We start from the raw sequence: 25,601 nt of genomic DNA, 5'->3' as shown, positions 1-25,601 counted from the left end.
AGGTCACCTGGATGCACGTCTCTGTGAACGGTGGGTAGGAGGCACCATCCGTCCCTGGTTTTCCTCCAGCCCCTTTCAGGAAGGATTTGATCATCTGTGTCTTTTAAACCCTGATTTTCATTGCACACTCATCTCTGAGAAAGATCTGCTGGCTCTCCACAGCAGCTGAGTGCTGAGGTCCTGCTCCCATGCTGGTGGCCATGTGCCAGAGAGGACCTTCCTCTCCAGGCTAATGGAAAGACAATGGAGAGAAGTTTTAAAATTTACTCTGGATCAATACAAACAGCATTTTCTAAGCACTTTTATTCATAAATGCACACATCCTTGCTGTCCAGAGAGGACTCCCAAGCATCTCTTGGGTATTTCAATCTTTCTGCAATCTGAAGTAATCCATGTATTGGTATCGTATTTTTGACTGTAAAAGGAACTAAAACTCTTTGGATTCAACCCTCTCATTAACTGCAGCTTCACCTGCTGATCAAAAACATGGGCAGGAGGACCCATTCTTGTTTGGAAAAGAGTGACTTGGGCCAGTCTTGTGCGTGGTGTGCTGTTCAGGGGAGCAGGCGAGGGGCTCCTGGGGCTCCCTGGGGTCTCTGAGTGCATCCATGCGCTCTCACCACGTCCCTGTGCAGAGGAGCAGTGCTGGCACTGCATGGGGATGAAAGGGCTGAGTCCTACACAAAGAAAGAGGACAGAGCATTGACATTATTTTTTTTTCTTTGCATTTTTTTCTTTTTGGCAAATTTGTTCTTTGAACTGGAACAAATGTCAGAGGAAAAAAATATTCTAGTGAGGAAGCAGAAGCACTGTCTTCTGTGATTTTAGCTTCCTGTTGGAAAAGAGAACAATTAGTAAGCAGAAAAAACCCCAACTTTAAATTTCCTCCAAAATACTGACATTTCCAGGCAACTCTGTTGAAGAGGGGTGCTTCTGCGGGTGCTTAAACAGTGCTGCTTTATGCAGCTCAGTGCTAGCCTGGTTGCAGAAGCCTCGCAGTGGGGCGTGGAGTTGTTTTTCCAGGGCTGTGCTTGAGCCTTGGCAACCTCGAAACACTGGCAGGTTTTGAACAGCTATTTTGCAAAATGCATGGTGACAATGTAGGGCATTTCCCAGCGACTAAAGGGCAAAACCAGCACGTGTGCACTTCTTGAAAAACACTTCAGCAAATGGCTGGGCCAGAGAGATTTGTAATGTTTGTCAAAGTATTAGTAGTGCTCTAAAGTTTATTAAGCCGTTAATGTCATGCTCTTTCATTTGTAGGCATCTTGAAATATAGGAAGAGTTTGTGGTGGTAATGAAATTGCGTGGGACCTTGCTTTTCCTTGGAGTTATTAAGTAAAGGGAGGCGAGGGCTGCCCTGCAAAGGCAGCGCAAACACAAACCAGCCGGAGGAGGAGCAGCTGGAGGGGCCGTGCAGGGCACTGCTTCTCGGGAGCTGGGCGATAGCCCCAGTGGAAAGGTGATTTTCCTGGAGCAGCTCACCAGTGGATCTGCAGAACCGGGGGTTCGCTAAAGAGATGGTCATGAGCCTTAATGATTTTTCAGCTTAGGGTCCCTCAAAGTATCGCTGTATTTGTATGAATGCAGCCCCTCCTGTAGAGCAGCAGCTCTGCGGTGGCTGATAAATTCTCTCAAGAGATGCTGATGTGGTCGTGAGCGCAGACGTTTTCTAGCAAAACGTGCTCTCCTACACAAGTTACCTTTCGTGATTTTGGAAGTATCTTTACATAGTCGATGCCTTTCAGGGTGACTTTTCAAGATTTTTAAATATATTAAACTGGCTTTTCTTACAGAAGGCTTTGCACACTGACACTTTTGGATTGTATCTCAACATAACAGGTTTGTTTGCCAGAAGAATATGGAAAAAAACCCAACCCCTTCCAATTTCATCAACTAGTTATAATGGGCTAGGTCATGCTTTATTAATAAATAAGTTGAATTATAAATAAATAAGTTGAATAGGTGCGCAAAAGAGTTTTGGCAGTTGGGCCTGAAAGCTACCTGGATAAAAGGAGAATATTTAACGATGCAGTTGCTGCGGATTCAATTAAGACTAATGAAAAATCTGCTTCTTTCTAAATCTTATTTTCAGAAATATTATTACCACTTCAACTGCTGCTCAGCAATTCCCAGCCATCTCTCCAGCCCCCGGCACAGCAGTGGTCTCTGCATAATGCAGACGCTGAAATGAGAAATCAGCAGTTTGTAATGGGCTCTCAAACTAAAATTAAACATCGATTTCCTGGCTTACGGTCAGATGGTTGGCATTCAGTTAGCTGGGCAAATATTTCTGGACCAGAGGAATTCTTATTCGGACTTTGATGTTACTGAGGTTGCGTTTTGTCGATTTTCATTCCTGGATTCCCTTGGAGAACGCGCTCTACAAACCAGGTGTTTGATGTGTAACTTACCCTTGTATACCATGGATGGAACCACAGACAATGTGTCCCTGCAGAGCAGACTCACCGGGCTGTACTTCAGGTTACCTTTACAGCCATGGCTCTTTCTAGGAACATGCAGTTTCCCAGCAAGAATGAGTGTTCTGGAGGTAGTGAGTGATGCATTTTGCCTCTTGCATTATTTGAGTTCTGGGTAAGCATACAGCAGCCATGAACGGGCATCACCAGCACAGGGGACCTGCAATTAGTCTTAAATGTCTTTTCCTACGTAACAGCCCTTCACTTTCTGAGTTACAGGAAAGCGGCTTTATCCATTTATCCACCCTTTGACAGACAGCCACGTACTCCACCGACAACCCAGCACTCAAGTACTTTTATTTTTCCTTTTTTCTCATCAGTGCCCTGGCTTCCTACCTCCCAGCCGAGAGGACCAGGACGCTTTTCCTGCATTGCTGGTGGCTCAGTGACCCAGACAGCTCCGGGTTGCCTTTGCTCTGAGTTCCTGCCTTACTCCTCCTCCTTCAACGGCTCTCACTGACACGACAGCGCCTGGTGCCTGTCTGGGAGGTGGCTGGGGAGGAGGGATGCTGCCGGGGCTGTAGGTCTTTAGGTGAAGCGTGGAACACGTTGCGTTGCCTGAGAGAGGAATATTTTTCTGACAGAACTACAGTGAAGGAACTGCTTCAGCAGCCCAACACAGATCTGAGTAGCTCTGTCGGATTATCCAACCTCGGAGATGTTCTCCTCAGCATCAGGCGACCTCTTGTCCCTCTTGGAAGGGAAATGGCTATTCAAACCAGCAGCCCTGTTTTCAGTTTCTCGTGACCCTGCACTGAATCACTCCCCTCTCTTCTGTTTTTTGTGTCTTGGTTTGTGTTTAAGTGCTTAACAGAAAGGGCGTCTTCATGTAGAGGCTTCTGCAGGAAGGAACCAAGTTTCTCAAAGGGTTCTTTGATGTGTTTTTTGTCACCTTCTATACAGCAAAAGTATAAGGGCAGAGTTACCATTTTCTGATAAAATTTCCCAGGTCTTTCCTTAATACCCCTTTTACTCAGTGCTGCTCCTTGATGGCATGAGTGCTGAGATTATAATTTAAGCATAAGCCACTTTTCACATCAAACCTCAATCCTGAAATTAATGGTCTTCTGGAATTGGGAATACTATACAACATAGAATTTGCAAATAGCTCCCTAAAAGAAAGACCTGATTGCCCCAGTCCCAGTGACTCCCGTTGTCCAGGAGGATTTGTCAGGCCCTGAGCTGGGCACAGTCCAGTCCAGAGGGCTAACAGCAGTCATTATATCTGGGGCTTGAGAACAACACCTTGAAGTAGAGAGATATGGAGCAATAAGTTGAAGGTGAGGCTGAAGCAAACCATGAAGCAGAAAGGAATGACTCTGTTAGAAAATGAATGCATTGAGCTAATGAATCATTTTGAGGCAAAAGGGGAAATTAAATGTATGCTGAAAGCTGGCACATTAGTAAATGGGCTGCGGGTTTTTATCCATTTTACATTTCAAAATGCTGAAATAAAGTATGCCTTATGGTGAAATCCCATTAAGAAATAATGCTCTGAGTAGGGAAACAAGGGTTTGGTTAACAGGAAATGGCGACTTGGTTTCTCTTCCCAGATCAGCCAGGGACTGCCTTTGTGTCATGGGGTAAGTCATCGTTAGGTACCAGTCTTAGCGGGAAGACCAGCAAGCAGAGCTTATGCTTGACAGTTCACTGATAAGAGAGAGAAAGAAAAGGACTGGCCTTTTCTTCCCAGAGTTTGGCACAGGAGGGTTGTGCCGGGTGCTCCGAGGGCCTCGCGGGTGTATGGAAGCGTGCACTGTGGTTAGGGCACACAGCTGGTGCCAGAGGAAAATGTCAGCTTTTCATTCTGGAAGTGAAGTAGTTTGGATCCCAGATTTCCCATTTCAGGGCAGCTTCTGCCCTTACCTCAAAGACAGCCTTCGCACAGCTGGCCTTTCTCAGACTTTGGGAAGACCCTTCCAAGTATCAATATGTTGAGTGTTTGTACATAATGTTCATTTTAAAGAAATCTTGTGGTGGAGTTCAATTATTTGCACTGGCTTTTCATGTCATGGTGTCTTACTGGTGATGAGTCAGTGAATTTAGTCTTTATTTAAAGTATACAGTGGGGCAGCATTGCCATGGAACAGTGGTGTGCAGTGGAGCAGCCTTGGTACACCATGGGGCAGCATCGGTGCACCGTGGGGTAGCGTTGGCGCGCAGTATTGGCATGCCATGGGGTGGTGTTGGCATGCCGTGGGGTGATGTTGGCATGCCAGGGCGTGGTGTTGGCATACCATGGGGTGGTGTTGGCATGCCGTGGGGTGATGTTGGCATGCCGTGGTGTGGTGTTGGCATGCCATGGGGTGATGTTGGCATGCCGTGGGGTGATGTTGGCATGCCGTGGCGTGGTGTTGGCATGCCGTGGGGTGGTGTTGGCATGCCGTGGGGTGGTGTTGGCATGCCATGGGGTGATGTGGGCATGCCGTGGGGTGATGTTGGCATGCCGTGGCGTGGTGTTGGCATGCCGTGGGGTGGTGTTGGCATGCCGTGGGGCGGTGCCGGGCCGCCGCTGTCCGTGGTGCTGAGCCCCGCGCCGCGGGGGGCGGCTGCGGCACCCTCGCGGTCTGCCTGCCGATGCTCTGCTTGAGCGCTGCCATCAGGCGCGAGCAGGAGCAGCTGTGGACTGGTGGCATCCCCAAAAGAGAGGGGATGCACGACCCTTTCCAGTCCCACCTGCGCACTGGGGGACTCAAGGGTTTAGCTCCTGCTCGGGGCTCCCCTGGCCACAGTGAACTCCCTTTTCTGTTTGACATCTTGAGGTATCGATGCCAAGCATGTTCAAGGAGCAGCAGCTTTTGTTCTCACCAGAAGAGGGAAAGGTGGGTTGTTCTGGGACAGGTAGCATGCACCTCTCTGGGCGCTGTTTTAGCCTAGCTAGGTGAGCAGTGATTGAGCCCCCGTGGCTGCTGGCAGCTCGGAGGGAAGCAGCAGCAAGTTCCTCTCTGCTCAGTTCACAGCGAGTGTGTTTAGGAGGGGACCTTGCTCTGCTGCTTTGTGTCTGTGAGCCAAGCATGCTGAGTCTATTCCCTGGCATGTAGTTCACACACTGCTCTTTACACAGAGGAATAAGATAAAATAGCTGCCTCCCCCTCACGTTGTTACTGAAAAACAGGGAGGGGGGAAAAAATAATCCCTCAGCCCCTGCCCTGCTTGTGGTGATAAGAGCATTGCAATCATTTTTTTAAAGGACGCAGCCCAGACAATTACATTATTTACTAAACAAAGCCATTTCAGAGATTTCTGCATTGTGGATGTTTTCTCAGTCATTTTGCACCAAATTTGTTGCAGCAGCAAGGCCAGAGAGTTTGCCTTGACTCCCCTCACTGCCAAAATAAATGTACAGGGCAGGATTGTTCCACTGAGCAGCCGTGACTGGGGAGAGAGAAGAAGGATGGAGATGGTACGTGCCGACAGCTCTAAACTGAATGCGGTGAGGATTGCTATGTATGAGAGAGTTCAGGGGGGAAAGAGGAGGAAGTCACAGAGGCAGCCAAAGCTCTCAGGATGGCAAGAGCCAAGCTGAAGAATTCCCCTTCAGAGAGCAATTCCCATGTAAAAACTGTCCCACCGGCGACGACAGAAGATGTCCATGGGGTGAGCCCCTTGTTACCGGCTCGGAGGATGGGATCCTTGGGGAGTGATGTCGGACAAAGGTATTGCAGGACTGCAGTGGTGCGTGGGGTTTGGTGGGTGGGGGAGGCAGCACCTTTTATCTTTTAAATGGGAGGGAAAGGATTAGTGTGTCCACGGGCTGGAGGGGTGGTGGATCAAATCCTTCTGATAGCTATGTTAAAGAGCCACACCAGCTCCAAAGTTGTATTATGAAATAGGTAGCTGAAGCAGAAGACAGCCAGTTCCTTTAAATTTTTTATAAGTGCTTCTTGTTTTTTTATATGCCAAAAGCATGTCTGAATGGCAGCCCTGAGACTGTGGGGCTGCCACACAACAGTGTTAACTTGCATTGCGCCTTATCTGTGCACTATAAGATTGAAGCTTATTTACACTGCTAACGCCACAGTATGCACTGTACATAAGCACCATGTTTGCATGGAAGAAGAGAGGCTCAATCCTTCATCTGAGGAATAGTTTATTCGTAACTGCAAAAAAAAAAAAAAAAAAACCTACCATACAAAATGCTGCAGCCTTTTTCTGCAAGCACACAGCTGATGTGTACAGAAAGAAACGAGCTGTTTTTCAGGAGGATAAAAATGCTTTGCATTGCACTTGAATTACAGTGTTTCAGAAGAAGCCAGGTCCCCTAGTTATGATGAGGATGCATATGTCAGTAATTCAGTTCTTGTTCTGTCCATTCTATTTTCTGTTTCGTTTTTTTCCCATCTATTCAGCCTTTCAGCCCATCCATGCTGTCTTCCTTCTTGGCAAAAATTGCCTCACCTGTGATTGTGTACTGTAGATCTTCTAGGATGTAATTTGGTGCCGTTTCCAGCTCCGGTTTCCAGTGCCAATTATCACTGTAGGAAAGCTTCTGCTCATGGTGGATTTTACTTGTTTGGCTTTAGATTGGCAGGAATTAATGCCTCAGCTTCAGCATCTTGGTGTATCTCACTGGTGGGCTGGGGTGAAGATGGCAACAAGCCAGGATTAGCAGAAGTGGTCCCCACTGGGGAAGCTGAGGAGGGAGGTGTGCGTTGCGGGAGCAAGGCAGGAGCACCGGCGTGGTCATTCCCCCGCTGCCGAGCTGTGCCAGGCACATGCTTTAGTCTCCAGGTCTGGGAGGCAGAGTCCTGGCGTACTTGCGGAACTGCAAGTGCGTGTCTCGGTCTGATGTGTGGTGTGTCAACTCTCCAGATGGCACTGATGCTGGTTCTCTGGTGAGCAGACACTTGGACCTTGTGGGTCGTTGCCTTCTGACTTCGTGAGGCAAGGGCTTACACGTGTGGAAAGCTGCAAATGGGCATCGTGTGGGTGCGTTGGAACTAAATCCCTGAAGCTTGTGTGGTCTCAGCCCATTTTGACAAGCAATCTGAATCTGCTCCCAGTGTTGATCTGGTTTTGTGTCTTCCTTTCATTGCTTGAAAAAGACACGAAAGATGGACCTGTTCTGGGGGTACCTACACCTCTGAAGGCACGTCCTGAACACTACTGTTGGCAAAGCCTTTGGAGAGAGCTTGCTTCCTCTCTGTGCCCTTTCAGGTACTGTTGATGTACCCCTCACAACAGTACCAGTGTTCAAATCCAGATACACTGGGGCTAGAAAAAGACTCATACTTGCAACTGGGGACTCTTACAAACTCATCCCAACCACCACTAATCAGCTGTGATTAAACGTGCAAGAGGGGCTTCTCCTCTCCTGCGCTCAGGGGCTTGGTGGTTTCCTGCCCAGGACCAGCGAGCCAAACCTTCATCCCAGGGCTGACCCTCCTTGTCTCTTGGGGGGAGCATGGCACAAAGGAGGGATGCTGCAAGACATCATTGGATCTGGGGGGGGAACAGGGGGCAACAGTTCCAAAATTCGCATAGCTACAGCGTGTTAGTGGACCATTGCCAGAAGGCCAAGTGTGCTGAGCACACCAGGGTGCCTCAGGGCTTTTTTTATGAACCCAATTCCCTGGGTTTCACTGGAATTTCAAGTGTTTTGCTGCAGTCTTGTTGTAAGGAACTGATGCTGCTGAGAGGTAGAGAAGTTGATGGCAACACTTTTACACTCCTCTGGCAGTGGGCAGAGCCCTGTGAGCTGCCGCTTGCAGTGTCTGAATTTCCTACTGCTGGGCTTTCCTTCTTCTCTGTGCGCTGCTTCCCAAAAATTGAGTTGGCAATTAAGATTAAGATTTGTGCACTTCTCTTTCACTGTGTATGCAAGCAACAAAGGCAGGAAGATTGCTTTGGAAATGATGAATAGCGTGTTCGAGATGCTTCGTCTCCTCCAAAGCCAGACACGACACAAGCAGTATTATCAAGTTAGCAGCAAGAATTGTCACTGGGAGTTGGGAGTGACATTACCAGGCAATGGTGGAAGAAGATGCTGTGTTACAGGACGTTCTCAGGGATGCAGGTGAATTCTCTAGACAACTGGAGACAGTGAAGTTTATTCTCACCTACTTTATTTACCTCCTTACTCTCTCTCTTAGTCATTGCAGCATCTCAAAGATTTTAGGGGTTCTCAGTCAAAACAGGAGGAAAGAATTTGAATTCATCTGAAGAGAAACCGCTCCACAGCCACGTATTATTCCACACTTGGAGGCAGAAAGGGGAGTTCAGGCGTGGCCCGGGGCATCCAGGATGGGGATGCTTTCCTGTGGGTGGAGAGCTGCGGGCAGGATGGGACCGGCCCAGGCTGCTCCTGTGGAAGTAGCTGCTGCTGAAGGTGCTTGGAGCTACTTTGTACATCAGGGGCTGCCCTGGGGAGGGGATGCAACCAGGGCAGCCTCCCGGACGCTCCAGGGAAGGCAGGCTCTGCTGCCAGACCTGCCGCCTGGGCACTGAAACTCTCCTGGCATGCAGCAATGCTGCGGCTGGAGCAAGGTTGAGTCTTTCCCCTGTGAGCTGGGCTTTTCTTGAGGCAGGTTCATCCCATATGGCTTGTGTTGGGCGGAATTTGAAAGAGAAAAGTGTGATAGGGAACAAAGTCACAGAAAAGCCAAATGCTGTGCTACGCTCTCCATCGAGCGGCTCTGTGTTTGGGAGGAAGCTGCTGGCAGGTGTGAGGATGTGTAAATATCTGTGTTTGGATCCCATTTCATGGGCTGGTGATCTCTCTATAATAGTGGAGTTGTGGGTTTAAAAACACAAAAAAACATTTTTACAGATAATCATGTCGTGTTTATGCAGCTCTGCTGGAAGTAGGGGAAACTCTGACCGCTACCTGTCCTGGGGCACACTGATACTCTTAAGGGACTGCAAACATAGCCTTGAGGTACCTGGTTTTGAAGCTCTGCCCTAAGCCCTGGGAGGACCAGAGGCTGGCAGTGCTGCGTGTCCCCTCCCTGCCCCACGTTTCTGCCCTCGCCTCTTTAAGTCGTGTTTGCTCAGCTGCCGATAGCCCAAATCTGAACTGCTGAGGTTTGGGGAAGAAAAGTAGCATTGCAGAAGAATTGAGGTTGGAGAGGACCTCTGGAGGGCTCTGGTCCAACCTCTTCGCAAAGCTGGACTAACTTCAAAGTTGGCTCAGCTGGCTCAGGACCAGTCCTGCTGAGTTTTGAACATCTCCTAGATTGGAGATTTCTCAGCTTCTCTGGGTGCCTTGTTCAGGGCTTGATCCCTCTCAGGATGAATAATTTTTCCCTTGCTGCATCTTGTACCCATTCCTTCTTGTCCTTTTACAACGTGCATCTGAGAGGAGGCTGACTACACCTCACCCGTCAGGTAGCCAAGGACAGCAATTAGATCCTTCCCTCCCTTTCTGTCCTTCAGGCTGCACAGTCCCACCTCCCGCAGCCTTGCCTCGTCTGGGTTGTTCTTCCAGGCACCTTCCTACGGCTCTGGGGGGGTGGCACTGCTCGCACGCCATTTAACCTGGGCATTTCTTTCCCGCGTAGCAGCGGGCATTGCTGTGTGCTGCTGAGTGTGTTTTCAGCGTGGGACCACTGGAAGAAATGGGCAGGCTGCTCATTTGCTGAACTCCGTTATAAGGGCAATATGCAAACGCACTGCTTGATCCCGATGAACAGGAAGCGATCCCAGATCCCGGCTGCCAGCACAGCGAGCTGACAGCTGGCATCCTTCGCACTAAACAGAGCCGTTTGTAAACACAGCCAGCTATTTCATCCCAGGCTGCAGCGTGGGGGCTTGAGCCCGGCTGTTTCTTGTGCTCGTCCCGGAGCTGCGCTGGAACAGCCCCCGACTTCTGCTCATCCTCCCCGTTTCATACCCACTCCTCGGTGCGGGCACAAGACCCACATCACCGTGTCCCAGCCCAGGCTCAGCTCTGAGCTCCCTCCTGCGGGTTTTGGATGTGTTTCAGTGGCTGGTCCCGTGTTTGTGGTTCCCATCCCTTGAATCCCTGTCCCCAGGCACACTCCAGCAGAAAGCGTTTGCACCCCGCCTGGCGCGGGGCGATGCTGGCAGCACTGCAGCCGGGCGCCTGAGGGGAACAGGCTGAGTTTTGGAAGCGCTGAGCGCTCCTCCCACGGCTGCTGGTGAGATGCCAGCGCCGCTGAAAATCTCGGTGCCCTATATAGGCTCTGACACGCAGACGAGGCACCTAACCTAAGGATGCCTACACTCAAAACATGCACTTGGGCTTTTGCTCTGTTTATTTTAGGTCCCTCATTCCCAATCAGATCCCATCAGGGCATGGGGATTAGTACATTCCTCCTCCTCCTCGTCCTCCAGTGGAGGCTTTCCTGGTGAGAGCGTGGTGAGAGCGGGATGCCAGGCGTGGCCATCCCTCTGAGCGGGCACCGGCTGCCAGCCCGGCCGTCGGGGTTGTGCGGGACTGTGACGGAGCGGGGTCTCGCAGCCCACCTCCCAGCTCGTGCACAGTCCTTCCTCCGCCAGGCTCAGCTGCTTGACGGGACCGCAGGGACTCATTTAGCTCATTAAGAACAGCAGGGAGATGTGCATTAGAGCAGCCTCGGCATCTGTAGGGCCTCTTTGCCCAGTGGGCAGAGCCCAGTGCCCAGGCTTGGCAGCGCCTGCCCCTCTGGGAGAGCCAAAACGTTCTGGAAGGTAATTGCAGGCAGCGCCAGGAGCTGCCGGGCATTGGGCTGGCAATGGCTCGTCTGGCTGCAGCGGGCAATGCTGCGTTTTTCGCACCGCGCCTTGTTTGTTGCTAAACTTTATGTATTTCAGTTGCAATGCAAGTTTTGCAGAGGAATGCCTAGAAAAACCCCTACCTCTGTGATTAAACAAGAGCCCCTCGAGGTGCCGCTCGGTGGGGAGGAGGCAGCTCTCGCTGCTGGCGTGCTGCCTGCCTGCCTGCACGGCATGCTTTGCTGCCGGTGGTGGGAGGGTTTGTGCCTCTGGCACGTCTCCAGCTGCCAGGCAGCTGTCAGCGTGTGCCTGGAGCAGTCGGGGTGGCTTTGCCTGGTGCCTGCAAGCACAGCTTGCTGAGCCTCCTCATGCCAGGGGTGCTGGGGGCTGGAGACCCTTCCCTGGGGTCATCCCTGCTCCGTCCCGCAGCCGGGGAGGTGGGCTGCCCTTCCCTGGCGCTGAGCACGCCCTCCCCTCTCGCACATGTTTGCGAGCAGGATGCGTGCATCTTCCTCTCCCTTTCCCCTTCCTCTTGCTCGTTCCTTCTCCCCCTCTTTACTTTCTTTTTTCATCTCCTCCCATCTGTCCTTCTCACAGCAGGCTATTTTTGGGGATGAGTTTCTCACTGTCAATATGGTAGGGACCGTGGTGCATCTCATGTCTTAGAGGATGAACACCGCTTTGGGAAGCCTTCCCAAGCAGTTACCTCACTTGGTTCATCTTAACCCCCCTGCTTTTCCCCTGTCGCAGAGCTGGAGGAGGGAGCCATCAGATTTAGTGCCCTTTAGCCCCTGGCTCCAAATGCCTCTGAGCCTTGCAAGTGGTTATTAAGCAGCCTGAAGCCAAGTGTGGTGTTGGCAGGTCATTACTTGTGTCTTTGTAACTTCCAGAGACTTTAAGTCAAGGCACGATTTTATTATTTTTTTTTTGCTTGGAAATGATGGCTGGGAATTGAATAGGAACTGCACGACCAGAAAGGAATTTTTCATACCCTTCATTTACCAAAATACATCCCAGAAAAATCAGGAGACAGTGGCAAAGGCGTGGAGCTGGCAGGGAGTTTGCTGGGAGGGAGTGGATCTCTTTGCAAGCTCAGCTGAGCTGCTGCCGTGCTTTACTGCTCCCTCCTCCATCTGGGCATCTTCGAGCACTTTAAACACAGGGACAGTATTTAGCCTCAAATTATCTTCATGAGGCGGATGAGCTAAATGCCACCAGATCCCGCAGCGCCCTGGCAGAGCTGGGAGGAGAGCTGGGGCTCGGGGCCGGCTTCCTTTTCCCCCCCGGAGCGAAGGGAGCCCAATCGGCAGCCCGGATCTTGGGGGGAGCGGGGCCCGGGGGGTGCTGCCCCATCCCTGCCCAGCTGGAGGGAGGAGAGCTGCCTTTGCTGGGGTGTGCTGGGGCCGGAGCCGAGGAGGAGGACGGGGTGAAAAGGTGGCTGCTCAGCTGAGGAGCTGCTGCGCAGCGTGGGTGGGCAGGTGATTGCTCTCCCTTGTACATAAGCAAGGTTTATTAGTGGCTTTTGTTCTAATAATAAATACACCATCGTCTCTTCAGCCTCCTCCGTGTAAGGGGCTGCAGCTTGAAACGCGATGGCAGACCTGTCTCCGCAGCAGCGAAGTTTCTTCCCCCTCTGCTCCTCTCCTTTCTCTCGTCCTTCCCTGCTCTGCCCCTCTCTCCAGGAGGTGCTGCTTGTGCCAGCCGGGAGCTCGGCTTCGGGGTTTAATCAGGACGAGGGGCCTCGGCTTTCCCTGTCCGGCTATGGCACTCCTCTCCCGGACCCGGGACCGCGGAGGGGAGCGAAGGTCGGGCTCACCCCATGTCGTGGTTACCTTCCATGGTAGGAACGAGATGAGTCGTGGTTTATCTGCACGGGGTTACTCAGGGAGACTGATCTGGATGAAATAAAAAGGTGGATTTAAAGTCGGTTATTTAAAAGACATTAAAAGCTGGTGTAACCTTTCTGACTCAGTTAAAGGGCTTTAATTTTGTATGTTGTAAATATGCTCTTTCCTTTCAAGTGAGACTGTGCACAAAAGGGTTCCTGCCGTTCTGCTAGTCCCCTGCGGCAGTTAACCTGGGTTAATTGTCAGAGAAGTGGCACTGCAGGGGCTGGGGTGGAGTTTGCGAGGAGCAGCAAGGGAGGATGCTTGTGCAGCCCCTCTGGTGCTGGGTTAGCAGCTCCGCTCCGGCCAGGCTTGCACTTTGAAAAAGTTTTTGGGATCTGGAAAACAACTGTTTTTCAGGTGAGAATTGGAGTGATTTTTAGCTTTCTTAAAAAATTTTCAGTATTTTCTCAGCAATTAGACTGTGAGAATTTGGGTGCGTGGTGGGAAGGAGAGGTTTCAGTGTGACATCTCAGGGTCGCTTCTTCCCTGTGTGATCGGCATAAAGGAATTCATTCATTTGGAAGCCGAGAGCACCTTTTTGTCACTATTTTTTCACACGTGCTTTAACCATGGCGCAGGGTGGCCAAGGCCACTGTTGGGGAGGTTTATGGTCTGTTCATCACTTTGGAGTCCCTTTTAGTCATGGTGGCTTTTTGTGAGCGAGATGTTTATTCACCTCTCGAGCTCGTGGCTTGCCGGTCTGGGGAAGGTGTCCTGGGAATCCCGCCAGCTCATCCTGGTGCTCCGGGACCCATAGTGACACCAGACCTTTGGGGTCTGCAGGACCCCACTGAGCTGTGTGATTAAATATGCCATTGCTGTTTGGTTTTCAGGAGTGTTCTTCTGCCTTGGGGAGCTGCAGCTGAAATAAACCCCTGTTCCTACAGTCTTCCCAGTTGCCAGCTGGCAGTATATTAAGAGAAAACCAAATCATTTGCTGTTTCTTTCCCATAAATGTCTCTGCGAGGCATAAAAGGCTCCTGCGCAAAACCAAACGCGAGTGGAGGGGCTTGAACAGCCCCTGCTGCTAATGTGGGATAATCCAATTTGGCAGGAGGGAGGCTGAGCTGGCGGGGCTCCTTCCCGGGGCTGCACTTGCTTCTGGTTTGCAGCTGGTGAAAGTCTGGGTTGCTCGTCATTAATAAATGCCAGGGCTGCTCCGAGGGACAGCGCAGCTGATGGACCGACCCCAGGGCTTGTTATCCCAGGGAGAGATGGCACGAGAGACCACTTGGGTGGGAACTAACTTACCGCTCCGTGATTGTCGCACCAGCAAGCTAAAAATTAGCAGAGCGAGGCGGGAAGACGGCAGGTCAGCGGCTTTCTTTTTGCAAGGGGGTTATTTGGGGGCAAGGCTGGGTCTGCGGCCCCAGGGGCACAAACCCAGGCTGGGGGTGCTGGGCTGCCTGCGGGAGCCCCCTTGGGCTCTTTGGAGGCCGGGAGCGGTGGCAGAGGCTCGGCCAGGGCTGAGCCTAAAGGGCAGCGGTGGGAGCCCCCGGCCCCCCGAGCAGCCCCCCGTGGAGGGCTCGCCGCCAGGCTTGTTCCGCAGCCACCTGCTCATGGGAAGCGAGGCTGCGTGGGAGCCGCTCCTATAGACAGAGCACGTCCTCAGCCCCCGCGCCGGCTGCCCTGGCTCCCTCCCTCAAGGCCCCCAGCATCTCTCCCAAGTTGAGCATCTCTCCCAAGTTGAGCATCTCCCATGGGTCTCCTGGGTTTGACGTAGGGGAACGTCGCTGTTGGTGTCACCCGGGACGGCGGCTCCGGTCGGCACAGCCTGTACTCTGCAGGCGTTTCAGCTGTGGGGCGATGAGCTCCTCCCTGCAGCCTTCACACAGATAATAAAAGAAGAGTAGTAGCAAACTAAATGATGTCGCAGGGAGGCTGCTGTGTGTGCCTTGTAGCCAGGGGATGAATTAGCTTTTCTTCGGTCTCGCATTTTAATTGAAATGTGAATTTATTGCTCTTATTGTTTGAACTGTACTGGAGTGCTGTGGGCTTATAAAGCACAAAGCAAAATAAAAGAAAAACGTTTACGAGCTGCAACTGCACCGTTTGCTTTGGTTATATTTCCTGAGTGCTCAGACTCATGTTAAATAAGGAAAGGAAAGAGGGCACTGCTGGACACTGGGCGGCAGGGGAGGGCTCCGGCACGCTCCAGGAGCAGTCTCAGCTAACGCCCGCGGTGACGGGCACCCATGGCCATCCGTGGGGATGGATACGTCGTGAAAAGGTGTCGTTTCTGCAAAGGGTATTTTTTTCTTTGCAGCTGCAATCGCGTTGTTTCATAGTCCTATGCTGCTGCCTGTCTGGCTGGCTGCGGGATGTACAGTACACGAGCACGGGCCCCGTGGGTGCTCCTTGCAGACCCAGTCCCTTCACCTCCCACCCGCTCCTGGACATTTCTGTGTTCTTCTTTCTCCCCTGACATGACCCCTCATGTTACCCTCATTGTTCCTTTTCTTTTCTTTTCTTTTCCCTTTTCTGGTCATCACTTGTGTGTGTAAAATCAGCTCTGGGCAGGTGTGCACAGGAGAAACGCAATGTTAGGTTCCTAAAAACACCCCAACCAGCCCCTTTCAAAATCTTATTTCTCCACAGAAAGTGTGACACTGATTTGAGACAGAGCAGCGATGCAGTTTGCGAGACTCATTAAAAAAACCCCAAAAAAGCATAAAAAATGTTTTTATCTATGGAGCTGAGTTCTTAAAGGGGCTGTACACTGGTAAAGCCACCAGAGCATCACCAGGTCCCCAACACCTCCACCCTGGGGACCTTGGCCTGGACACGTCCCAGGCGCGGCACAGCCCCCAGCCGAGCACTTGGGTGGCTGTTTGTCCCTCCGGTGTTGGTGTTCCCCATGGCACGGCTCCGGCTGTTGCTCTGGTTTCTGCCTGGCAGCTGTATGTTTCCCTCACCTCCTGCGATGCTCTCGCTCTGTAGGCCTCACGCCGAGGACTTCAGCGTGGATTCCTCCTTCTCACAGTAAGTGCACCGCATGCATTTCCCTGCGCCGGCGCTGCGGGGAGGGGACGAGGGCTGCTGTGGCCCCACCGGCCCCGGGGACCATCACTTTTCCACCGGCGAAAAGCCCACCGTGTTCTCCGGAGAGCAAAAGCCTGTTGAGATTTGAGGTGTTTTGCGGTGCATGTGTGCATGGTGTCTCGTCAGCCAAGTATTTTGGGCAGTACCTGCTGCCAAGAGCAGTGGTTAGCCTTGACTTCAAATTAGTGATAGATTATTCTGCTTTTAAGGGAGCTGATAAGCACGGGGTTGGCCCTTTACTGCTCTTGGCACCAAAGAGTTGTGTAGGGGATCAGCAAACCCTTCTGAAAGAGCAATGGTTCCCACCATGGGGAGGACTAGCTGTGCTCAGAGACAGACAAGTTTCTTGGTGAAGAAGTGATATCCTTGGCAGCAAATTGGTGATTACCCATTAGCGATGAGCTCCATGCGCAGACTCCAATTAAACAATCCAGATTCATCAGCAGAAGCAATTATAGGAGCAGGCTCATGAGTGTCAATCTCCAATGTTGCAAAACAAATAAGCCAAACAAAACACAGCGTGTTATTCCATTGCTTCTTCTCTTTCCGGGTTTTAATCTTTTTTATTATTATTATTTTATTAAGAGCAAGCGGTGCCGCTGCCTGGCCGCGAGCAGTGTGGGGCCAGGGCTGGGGCTGCTCTGTGCACCCGCGAGGCTGCCGAGACCTTGGATGGGAGACGCGGCAGGAAGATGACTTGGGGGATGAGCATGTCCTTGCCCAGGGCCCACGGCTGGGGACACATGTCCTCGGACAGTGCCAAGCAAAAGCCCTCTACCCTTCATGGGGAGAGGCATGGATCAGGCGCCCGCATAGCAGCTCGCTGCTGGCAGGGGCTCCCCATCCTGCCTGGCTCAGCACCCCACTTCGGGAGCAGGCTGTGGGCCGGGGTCCGCTCCCCGGCTTGCTGCAGGCATGTTGGTAGGGTTGCACGCGGGCATGGCACGGAGCCCCTTGGTGCTCCCTGGCTCCTCTCGGCCGTGCTCGCCTTGTGCCACCCTCCTGCGGCACACACACGTGCCCTTACCCAGAGCAGGGCTGCCCCCGGGGACGGCCCCGAGCTGGGGCTCCCAGCCTGGGGAGGCACTGGAGCAGCCCTGGGATGAAGCAGTGTGTTCCACTTCACCCCAGAGCTGAACTCGTGTTTTCGGGAGCGCGGGGTGCTGCCGGCTCGGTGCCGCGCTGCCGGCCCCGCCGTGCCTCACCGCCCCTTGCTCTTTGGTACTGAGAGCGCTTACACGGAGAGATCTTCAACTCCAACCCCTGAGTGCATCCCCGCTGCCTCCAGCGATTTGTTTGGTGCCTGAAAATGAGTTCTGCAACTGCTAAATACAGTTGGAGAGAGATTATAGCTGCCTTCGGGGAACGAGGAATTTATGAACTCTTGCAACATAAAAATCCCATTTTCATTGCACTGTCCTCCCTAATGAGGAAAACAGGAAAAAGAAGTCCAGCAGCAGATTTTTTTTTTTATCACCACAGATTCGTGAAGCCTTTCCTGCAGCGTGTGTCAGGGCTGGCCAGCCCCCGGCACAGCGGAGATGTGCTCTCGGTGCGGAGCCTCCTGCCCAGCTTTTGTCCTACTGACACAGGAGTGCTTGTGCGGCTCAGTTCAGGGCATCGTTCAGCTCAGGGTGCAAGATACGTGGCCGTGAGGACTGGCCTTTGAAGCCAGCCTTGGTCTTGGGCAGAGTTTTTCCAGAAGTGGCTGCTTGGAGCTTGCTTTTCATCCCCCAAAAATAAAATTGCAGTGTAACTGCTGGAGCCGGGATGACATTACCTGCATCCAGCTGTGTTTAATTTGCTGGAGAGTGGTTGGCAATATCGCTCCTTTTCCTTGGGCAAAAGTCACACTCCATAATAAAACAGGAGATGCTTTTTTTCCTGATTTATTCGCATGGTAAATGCATGAAATCTTGAAGAAACAAGTTTTTGAGCCAGTCCTGGGGCAATGTGTGCCACAGCGTCCTGGTTCCCAGGGTAGCGTGTCTATTGGTGTGGGACTCAATTTTGCTAATCATCGCTTGGTGCCATGGTGGCTGCGATGGTGCCTGGGAAAGGCTGATGCGGGATGTGCTGGGCGCCTCAGGGCTGGATGCTACCACCATCCATGGGGATCGTCTGGGACTCTGCAGAACAAGGAGGGAAGTGACTTCAGTATTGCACCTACTAAGGGTTGGGGGATGGGAGTGATTTGTAGCAAATGGGCAGATTTCCCCTGTTTGCAATATTTGGCCTTTTAGACCATGCAGACTCTCTCACTGGTCTCCCAAGTGCTCTCATGTGCCTCCCAGGTGCTGAACCTGCCCTCCTGGTCCCAGCCCTTCGCCCTGAGACAGGTCTCCCCTTCCCTCTGCAGGTTGGCAGCACCGGCCGGGGGGGGGGCTCTCTTCCCCAAAGCGGGGAGAGGCAAGTGATGCCCCAGCTCCCAGTCCCTCTCTGGTTGCTTTGTGTTCTCCTGTTTAAAAATGTGCCAGAGATTTATCAGAGAAGCTGTTGCAGCAAGAGATGTTCGGGGGTGTTTGCTAACCCCCTGGAGAAGCTGAGATATTCATGGAGGAAAGCTCCTGGCCGTGGCGCTGGTGAGCGTGCTGCCGGTGCTACACGGCTCGGTGGGAGAGCGGCCGGGTGTCCAGCCACGCTCGGCTTGCAGCATGGCATCCATCCTGCCTGGCTTCTCCGCAGGAGGGGTGAACCCGCCCATCTCCCTGGCCGGAGAGGGACGCAGCGCAGCACGCTGCCGCTGCCCTGCGAGCACCACAGCCTGGGCCACCGCGGGCTGCAGCTGAGCCTGGAGCTTGCAGAAGAGGCAGTGGAGCAAAACCAGGCGGCAGATTTTGCAGAGCCCCTGTTGTGGGTTGGTCCCCGCACGGCTGCTCGGTGCACGAGGGGGATGCCAGGGACAGCGGGGCTGTGGCAGGAGATGTTCCCCCCGCCAGAGCCGTGCAGCCCCATGCGGTTTTGAAGCCCTTTTCTTGCACGCTCACCGGCGCTGAGCCAGTACAGCCTTGTTGAAACCCACAACCCTCCTCCTTTGAGTAATTGTCCAATTACTGCTTATTGAGCGTGGGGGCAACCTGTTCCCTGTTTCTCACTTTGGCAGGCACCCAGGGTTTCTATACGCACACAGCCGTACAGCTATTCCCCACTATCCGTCTCAAAACCCTGCGCTGGGAGCGGCTCGGTGCGCCGGCGAGACAGGAGCTCTGGTGGGAAGGGGCGTAGCTGCCCCCGTTCTCCGCTCGCCCCGGGATAGAAGGAGGATGGCAAATGTGTAGATCGCAGAGGTGGTGTGCGGTACACAAAGCTCACTCGGTGTCATCCCTCTTGCTGGAGCTTCTGTAGCCGAATGCCTCTTACCATCAAGAAAACAGTGGAAAAAAGGAAAGAGCAGCTCCAAAGGAAATCAGGTGGGCTGGCAGCTGCGGGAGATGTGTCCCTCTGCGTAGTTTGTGCAGTTGCCATCAGCAGGTACCCAAGGCTCAAGGTGGCTGGTTCGGTGGTTTATTTGGGAAGGACTTTGGCCTCCGCTCAGCTTCCCCTGGTGCCCCGCGGGGCCCTGCTCGCCCCGGCTGCTCTCTGTGCCGGGCCGGTGGCTGAGCGAAGGACTGTCGGCAGCCCGGCTGCGGTGCGGTGCCTTTGCTGAGCAGCACCCTGCCTTTTGCACGAGATCCTCTGCTGTTCCCGCGCTGCAGGATGCTGAGAGCGGAGACGTTGCAGACCTGCACTTCCAGCACTGCTCCTCACCTTCCTCTGCCGGGGCTGCGTCTGGTACCCACAGCCCATCGCCGGTGAGGCCGCCTGGGCCATCGGCACATCTTTAATGTCAGCTGTTGTATGCCACAGCCGCGTTTCTTACGTATTTGGTCCATGTGGTTTTGCAGGGAGGATGCAGAGCTGTCGTCCGGGCTCAGCCAGAGTGGGGGCATGAAGTGGGGTCTCATTTGAGACTACACTGTCTTGGCAGGGGTGGGTGTTGGCAGCCACTGGATTGCAGAGATTTTGGGATTGTTTTGGGTTTTTTCCCCAAAAATCTCTTAAGAGTCTCGTTTGCATCCCACTGCATGATGGGAGAAGTTTCTTGAGGATTTTCCTGGAACAAGAACGGCATTTCCCACCCAGCCAGAGTGTGAGAGCAAGGACTGGAGCTGTGGAGAGATGCTGAGATTTTTTCTTGTCTTTCAAGAGCCATTTTTATTTGAAGATACGCTTCTCGTGGCAAGAAGTCTCTATTATGAAATAGAACAAAAGTGCCCTGGGCACCTAAGCCCTTCTTTAGAAAGCAGCAGGGAGGCTTTGGGCAGTGTCCCGGCGCAGGGGGTGGCAGCTCGCTCCCTTGGCTGGCCGGCGGATTTTGGAGCCATCTCAGTTTTCAGGCCATGCCCGGCGGCTGTCACATGCCGCGGGGACCGGAGGGGAGCTGCCTGCGCCCGACTGCCCATGTAAGTCTCCCGGGGATGCCGAGCTCGGGGGGTACGTCTCCGTTCCCCCATGCCTGCCTGCACTGCCCGTGCAGGTTTGCCTCCGCGTGGGGCTGCACGTGGGTTGCTGGTTTTTGTGGTTTACTTGTCTTTACGCGGACTGTGTTTATCCCCAGCTCTCGGGGGGAGGTGCAAGTATGGAGCCGGGGCTGTGCTCCTCGGTGTCTATTTTAATGCCGGCGAGCCGGGCTGTGCTCATCCTGATCTTGCATCCTGCACTTTTCTGAACAAACTATTGTGTCTTTTTTGGGAGATCGTCATCTTAGAACAAATTGCCTCTAATCTTAGATTAATAAAGTACAATAAATAACCGAGTGAAGAAAATGAAATTGCTCAGGCATTATGAAGTGCATAATAGCGGTAATTACACTTCCAAGCGGAGGGCTTGTACCTAAACTTGTACTGTGATGGTTATCCGCACGGCCCGGGGAGATTCAGCCGGGGTGAGGCGGGGGGAGCGGCGTGCTGCCTGCTCCCTTCCCGCAGAGCCCACCGCTGCCGGCACCCCTGGGTGCTGCCCGGCCTGGGCTGGCACCACGCTGCCCGGCCAGCGGGAGGGATGCCCGGCTGCGGTGGCAGGGGTGGGGGCAGTTTAAATGGACCCGCTCGGCTGAGGTGCTGTAAAATCAGAGCCCGACGTAGTTTGTGATTCGGGGCGGTAATGCAGTAGGAGTTTAGCTTGATTTTTATTTGAAGTTAACTTCTTGACAACAAAATTAAAGGGTACGTTTTAGATGATGTAGTCTCCTTCCCTCAGCTGGAAACGGAGTAGGAGCTTTGATACTTTTGGATGATTGCTGCTGCCTGGTAAAAGCCATCACTCGTTCAGCCGTGGGTCAGCTCTGGGGTGTTGGGTCAATCCGGTGCCTGCAGAGTGGGTGCCAGTGCTGGAGCGGGTGGTCGGACCGGGGCGGTGTCCTGGTCCCCGTCATGCTGAGCCCTTTCTCCGCCTTCCCTCCTCCTCCAGACAGAAGCCCCGTGGGTCGGTCGCCCCGTGGGGGCTGCCGGGGCTCGGCGGGGCCGTGGCTGCAGGGTCCCATACAGCTCCAGGGGCTCAGCCCAGAAAGCAGCAAGGGCAGGTTGTCTGTACCAGAACACGTTCTTTCTACATGCTTTTATTTCTTCATCTCTTTGCAGTGATAAATACCCTCTTTCCTCCCCAAGACCTGCTTCAGTTGCTTTCCAAGTGTTTCTTCTCCCTGCAGCCGTTATGATGGATGAATACATGGGCTACTTTGTCACAAAAAGTTAGATTTCTTCTAACTATTCAGTTCTCTTATCCATCAGTGTTTATTTTCATAGTCTCGAGGTGGGCTGCAATGCTATAGATCAGCGAACCATCTGTCTGGCAACAGAGATTTATATTGCTGTTTGTTTCTTCGGTACGGAGGCGAATGTCTGGGAGAGGAATCGTGCTCCCTGAAGTCTCCCTCTCCTCGATGTGCTTAATCCTCAGGGACTCTGATGAATGGGGTGCCCAGCGCTCACGAAGACGGAGCTGAAGGCCAGTTCCTAGCATTTTCTGAGCATTTTTAATAAGGAGAAGGAGCAATTAGCTTGTGTGTGCAGTGTCATGAGCAGTTGTGGCAGCTGATTTATGCCCTGACACAGATAAATTATTTGCCGAGTCTGGCTTTGGAAATGATTAATTTTAACACATGTTAACGCTGTGCTGACGAAGCTCTGCATTTATGGCTCCTTGCTCCTAAGGCATCGTGCTGGCTGAGCCGGCGCTCGTAAATTCTCCTGCTTGCTTCCCAGTGCTCGTGGTCCCTGCAGCAGGGTCTGGGGTCGCCCACCCGCCTCCATGCTCCCTTCTCCTGCCAGCGAGTGCGGCTGGTGAAGACGCACCGGGTTTGGTGCAAAGCCCCCCCCGGCCGCCCTCCCTGCCCCTTAGGCTGGCGGGTCCCCGTGAGCACCGGGGCCCCAGGGGAGATGCAGGCTCAGCTCCCGTCCCTGCCGCTGCCGGCTGGGGACGTTTGGGGTGAGCTATGTTCTTGGTGAAACCCCACTGGTGCCACCTCAGGTGCATTTGTGTTTTAGCGTTTTCCTCATTTGATGCTGTGAAATGTCCTGGTGAGGAGCGATGCGCTCACATCACTGCTGATGGGTTTGCTGAGCGCTACCAGCCGTACCTGGGCATCCTTCCCCTTGGCATTGTAACCAGCACAAATGCCAAATGTCTTAACAGAGATTGGTGACTGCTCCACCGAGGCTGTTGGTTATTGTCACCTCTGTTACGGAGCTGCTCGGTGCATGACGTCCCGCCAAGGGACCCGGGCAGGGCGCAGGGTCTGCAGGGGATGTGCCTGTGGGTGGGCAACGGGAGCTCAGCATTTGCTTCCCAGTTAAGGCTCCGGATTTCCTTCTTCTCTGGCTACATCGATAGGGACAAGATGAGCCCGCAGAGTGGAGCCCCTCAGCTCTGCCCACCACAGCTCTGGAGCCAGAGGGGCTCATACGGGTGCATCTCACCTGCCCCCCGGGCTGCGCGGTCCAGGCTGTGCTGCTGCAGCAGCGTTAGGGAGATGCTGAAGGTCGGGCTCCCGGCACGCATCAGCCACCCCCAGCCTGTCACCCGGTCCCTGCCAGCCGCCAGACCGGGCAGCTGCCGGTGGGTTCCCACTGTGTCACCCCAAGGCAGGTTAAGCCAGAGAGCAGTTACTGGCTTAGGGCAGAAGCGTGCAAAGTTTGATAGCCCATGTAAAATTTTATCCCAGCTATCACGCCTGAGGTGATGGGTTTCTCTCTGTGCATTTGCTTTTTGTACGTAAGAGCCTTGTAAATTAAAAATCTGACTTTTCAACCTGATAAGGGAGTCCACGAGAAGCCCCGAGGAGCTCTCATGGGTGTGCCACACTTCTTACATGCTGGACGGTTTCCCCACAAGTGGCTGTGAAATGCCAGCGGGTGCCTGTGGGTACCAGGACGAGGGACTCCCGAGCAATGAGGGTCTTGTTAAACCCCTTCCCAATTTGCTGCCCGATCAGCTCAGCATTAACACTCAGTAAATATTTGTTTATCCCTCTGTTCTGTCAGAGCCAGTAGCAGCTGCTTTCCAATAAATCACGATTCGGTGGCGTGTGCCAGGCGGCACGCTCGGTTAGAGCCGGCACCACGTGTGCACGGGGGTTGCACAGGCGAAATAAAATGGGGTGGTAGGTTTAATGGCTGTCACTGTGAATTTGCTCGCCTTGGTCTATGCCTTGGCTTGGTAATACGCCTGATTAATGAGATCTTGACGACCTCTTCCAAGCAGTTAAAAAATAGTAGTAATAGTAGCACTTACTTAAGAGACTTGTTGAATACAGTGAAATAGGAGAAACGGCTAATTCATTGCACTTAACTCCATCATCAGCTGTAATAGTAATGAACAGACTTTGTCTTGCTCAGAGTCTGAAGCCGAGGCATCAGAAAACAATCCCTTTTAGCCTGCACTTGGGCAGGAGTGTAATTTATAACCCTGCCTGGTCTGAATAAGGGAGTTTGCAAAGGGCTGCAGGTGTTTATAAAGCAATAGGAGAGGAGGGTGGCAGATGAGCTGAGCAGGGACCAGTTTTGCCTGCACACCCGTAATCCGGGTGTGCTTGATCCCAGACCCCACTGACATCCGTGGGGAGGAACCTCCAGCCTTGGTGAGGCTTTCCGCCGTCCATGCGGTCGTGGGCATCCAGCCGGCACGTGGGGACTGTCAGGAGGGCTGCGGATGGGGGTCAGTGATGGAGACTGGAGCGGCTGAAGATGAGGAAGAGCCCATGGTGGTCACAGCGGTGGACGGGCCATTTTCAGTTTCACCTGCGGCTCCTCCCAGGCGGTTTCTGGGAAGTGCCCCGGTGGGCGGCTCTCTGCCGCGACGCCTTCTCCCCGTGCCACAACTCACCAGTGGCTGTGAATGCCAAGTGACATTCAGAGTTGGTTGGCAGCTCCTGGGTTTTTCTGGAATGGCCAAATGTGGTATCTTAGCAACAAAGAGAATTTTTCTCTTTTTAGATCGGCTTTGTTTTTAACAGTTTTGATGCTGAATGTTGCTCCTACCTGGGCAGGGCCAGGGCATGGGTGTACCGGGGATGTTGCCCTTGCCGGCTCCTGCTGCAGCCACGGGGCATTGGAGCAGATAAAACTTTGCTGGGGGAGACTGCTCCAAGGCCACCACTTTTCTGAGAGGCTTTGAACATTGCAAAGCGTGTGGGAAAGGAGAAGTTTGCAAGTCCAATGTCAGCTGGTTGCATGTGAATGAAAGCAAAGCCCTTAACCCAAAGTAGACCTGGCCCCATGGGTCACATCGGCTGCTTTGCTAGTCGTCGATGTGCTGCGTCTTGGTGCTCACGGCTGGTGGTACTGGCCATTTGGTATGGGGGAAGCAGCTGGGAGCCCAGGCCTGAGCCCAGGGTCTGCTGTGGGCTGCTCTGGGAGGGTCACCTAGCCGGGATGGGGGGACAGGGCTCCTGGGGGCTCCGGGTCCAACCTCCCACCCCCACTGATGGGGTCCTCTGGGCACTTTCCCTGCAGGGTGCAGGTCGAGTTCTACGTGAATGAAAACACCTTCAAGGAGCGGCTGAAGCTCTTCTTCATCAAAAACCAGCGATCGAGTGAGTGCTCCGTGCGCGGAGCCCGAGTGTCTGCTAGGAGAAACCAAACCCTGCCCGAGCTCCAGAGCCGTGCTCCGTCCTCGTGGGACGAGAAGCCATTGCCATCTGCTGGTGGCTGTTCCCCGAGTGTCCCCAGCGCTGGCCGCCCAGCCCAGGGCTGCTGCTGCCCCTTGGCCTTTCTGTTGGGTGTTGGCCAACTTGGTTTGGGGAGATGCGGTTGCAGAGGGAGGAGGGGATGCTGCCAGCCACCTTTGCTCACTGGGGACAAACACAGCACGGAAACCAGCTGGGACAAATTGGCTGGGAGCAGGGTGGGCGTCGGGAGCTGCCTGGGGAGGTCGAGGAGCCAATGTCCCTGCCACGGAGCTGGCGATGCTCCCCGTGCCCACAGGGAGGTCAGCGGCTGTGGGGACAGCCGAGGCAGGCTGTGAGTTACCCGCTCCTGCTTCGGCCATCCGGATTAGC

At 53.4% G+C, this 25,601-nt stretch overlaps 1 protein-coding gene across 3 annotated transcripts in view; it reads left to right on the top strand.

Moving 5' to 3' along the window:
• KCNT1 (potassium sodium-activated channel subfamily T member 1) overlaps positions 1–25,601 on the top strand; it is a 71,188-nt gene that overhangs the window by 21,191 nt on the left and 24,396 nt on the right. For all 3 annotated transcript variants that reach the window (XM_059828844.1, XM_059828843.1, XM_059828842.1), the window contains exon 2: positions 25,057–25,136. In XM_059828844.1, the coding sequence (XP_059684827.1) occupies positions 25,057–25,136 (80 nt within the window). The remainder of the gene's footprint in view (positions 1–25,056; positions 25,137–25,601) is intronic.

The sequence above is a fragment of the Gavia stellata genome, chromosome 24 (genome assembly GCF_030936135.1).
Source record: "Gavia stellata isolate bGavSte3 chromosome 24, bGavSte3.hap2, whole genome shotgun sequence".
Lineage (NCBI taxonomy): Eukaryota > Metazoa > Chordata > Aves > Gaviiformes > Gaviidae > Gavia > Gavia stellata.
This window is presented reverse-complemented; position numbering and strand designations above follow the sequence as displayed.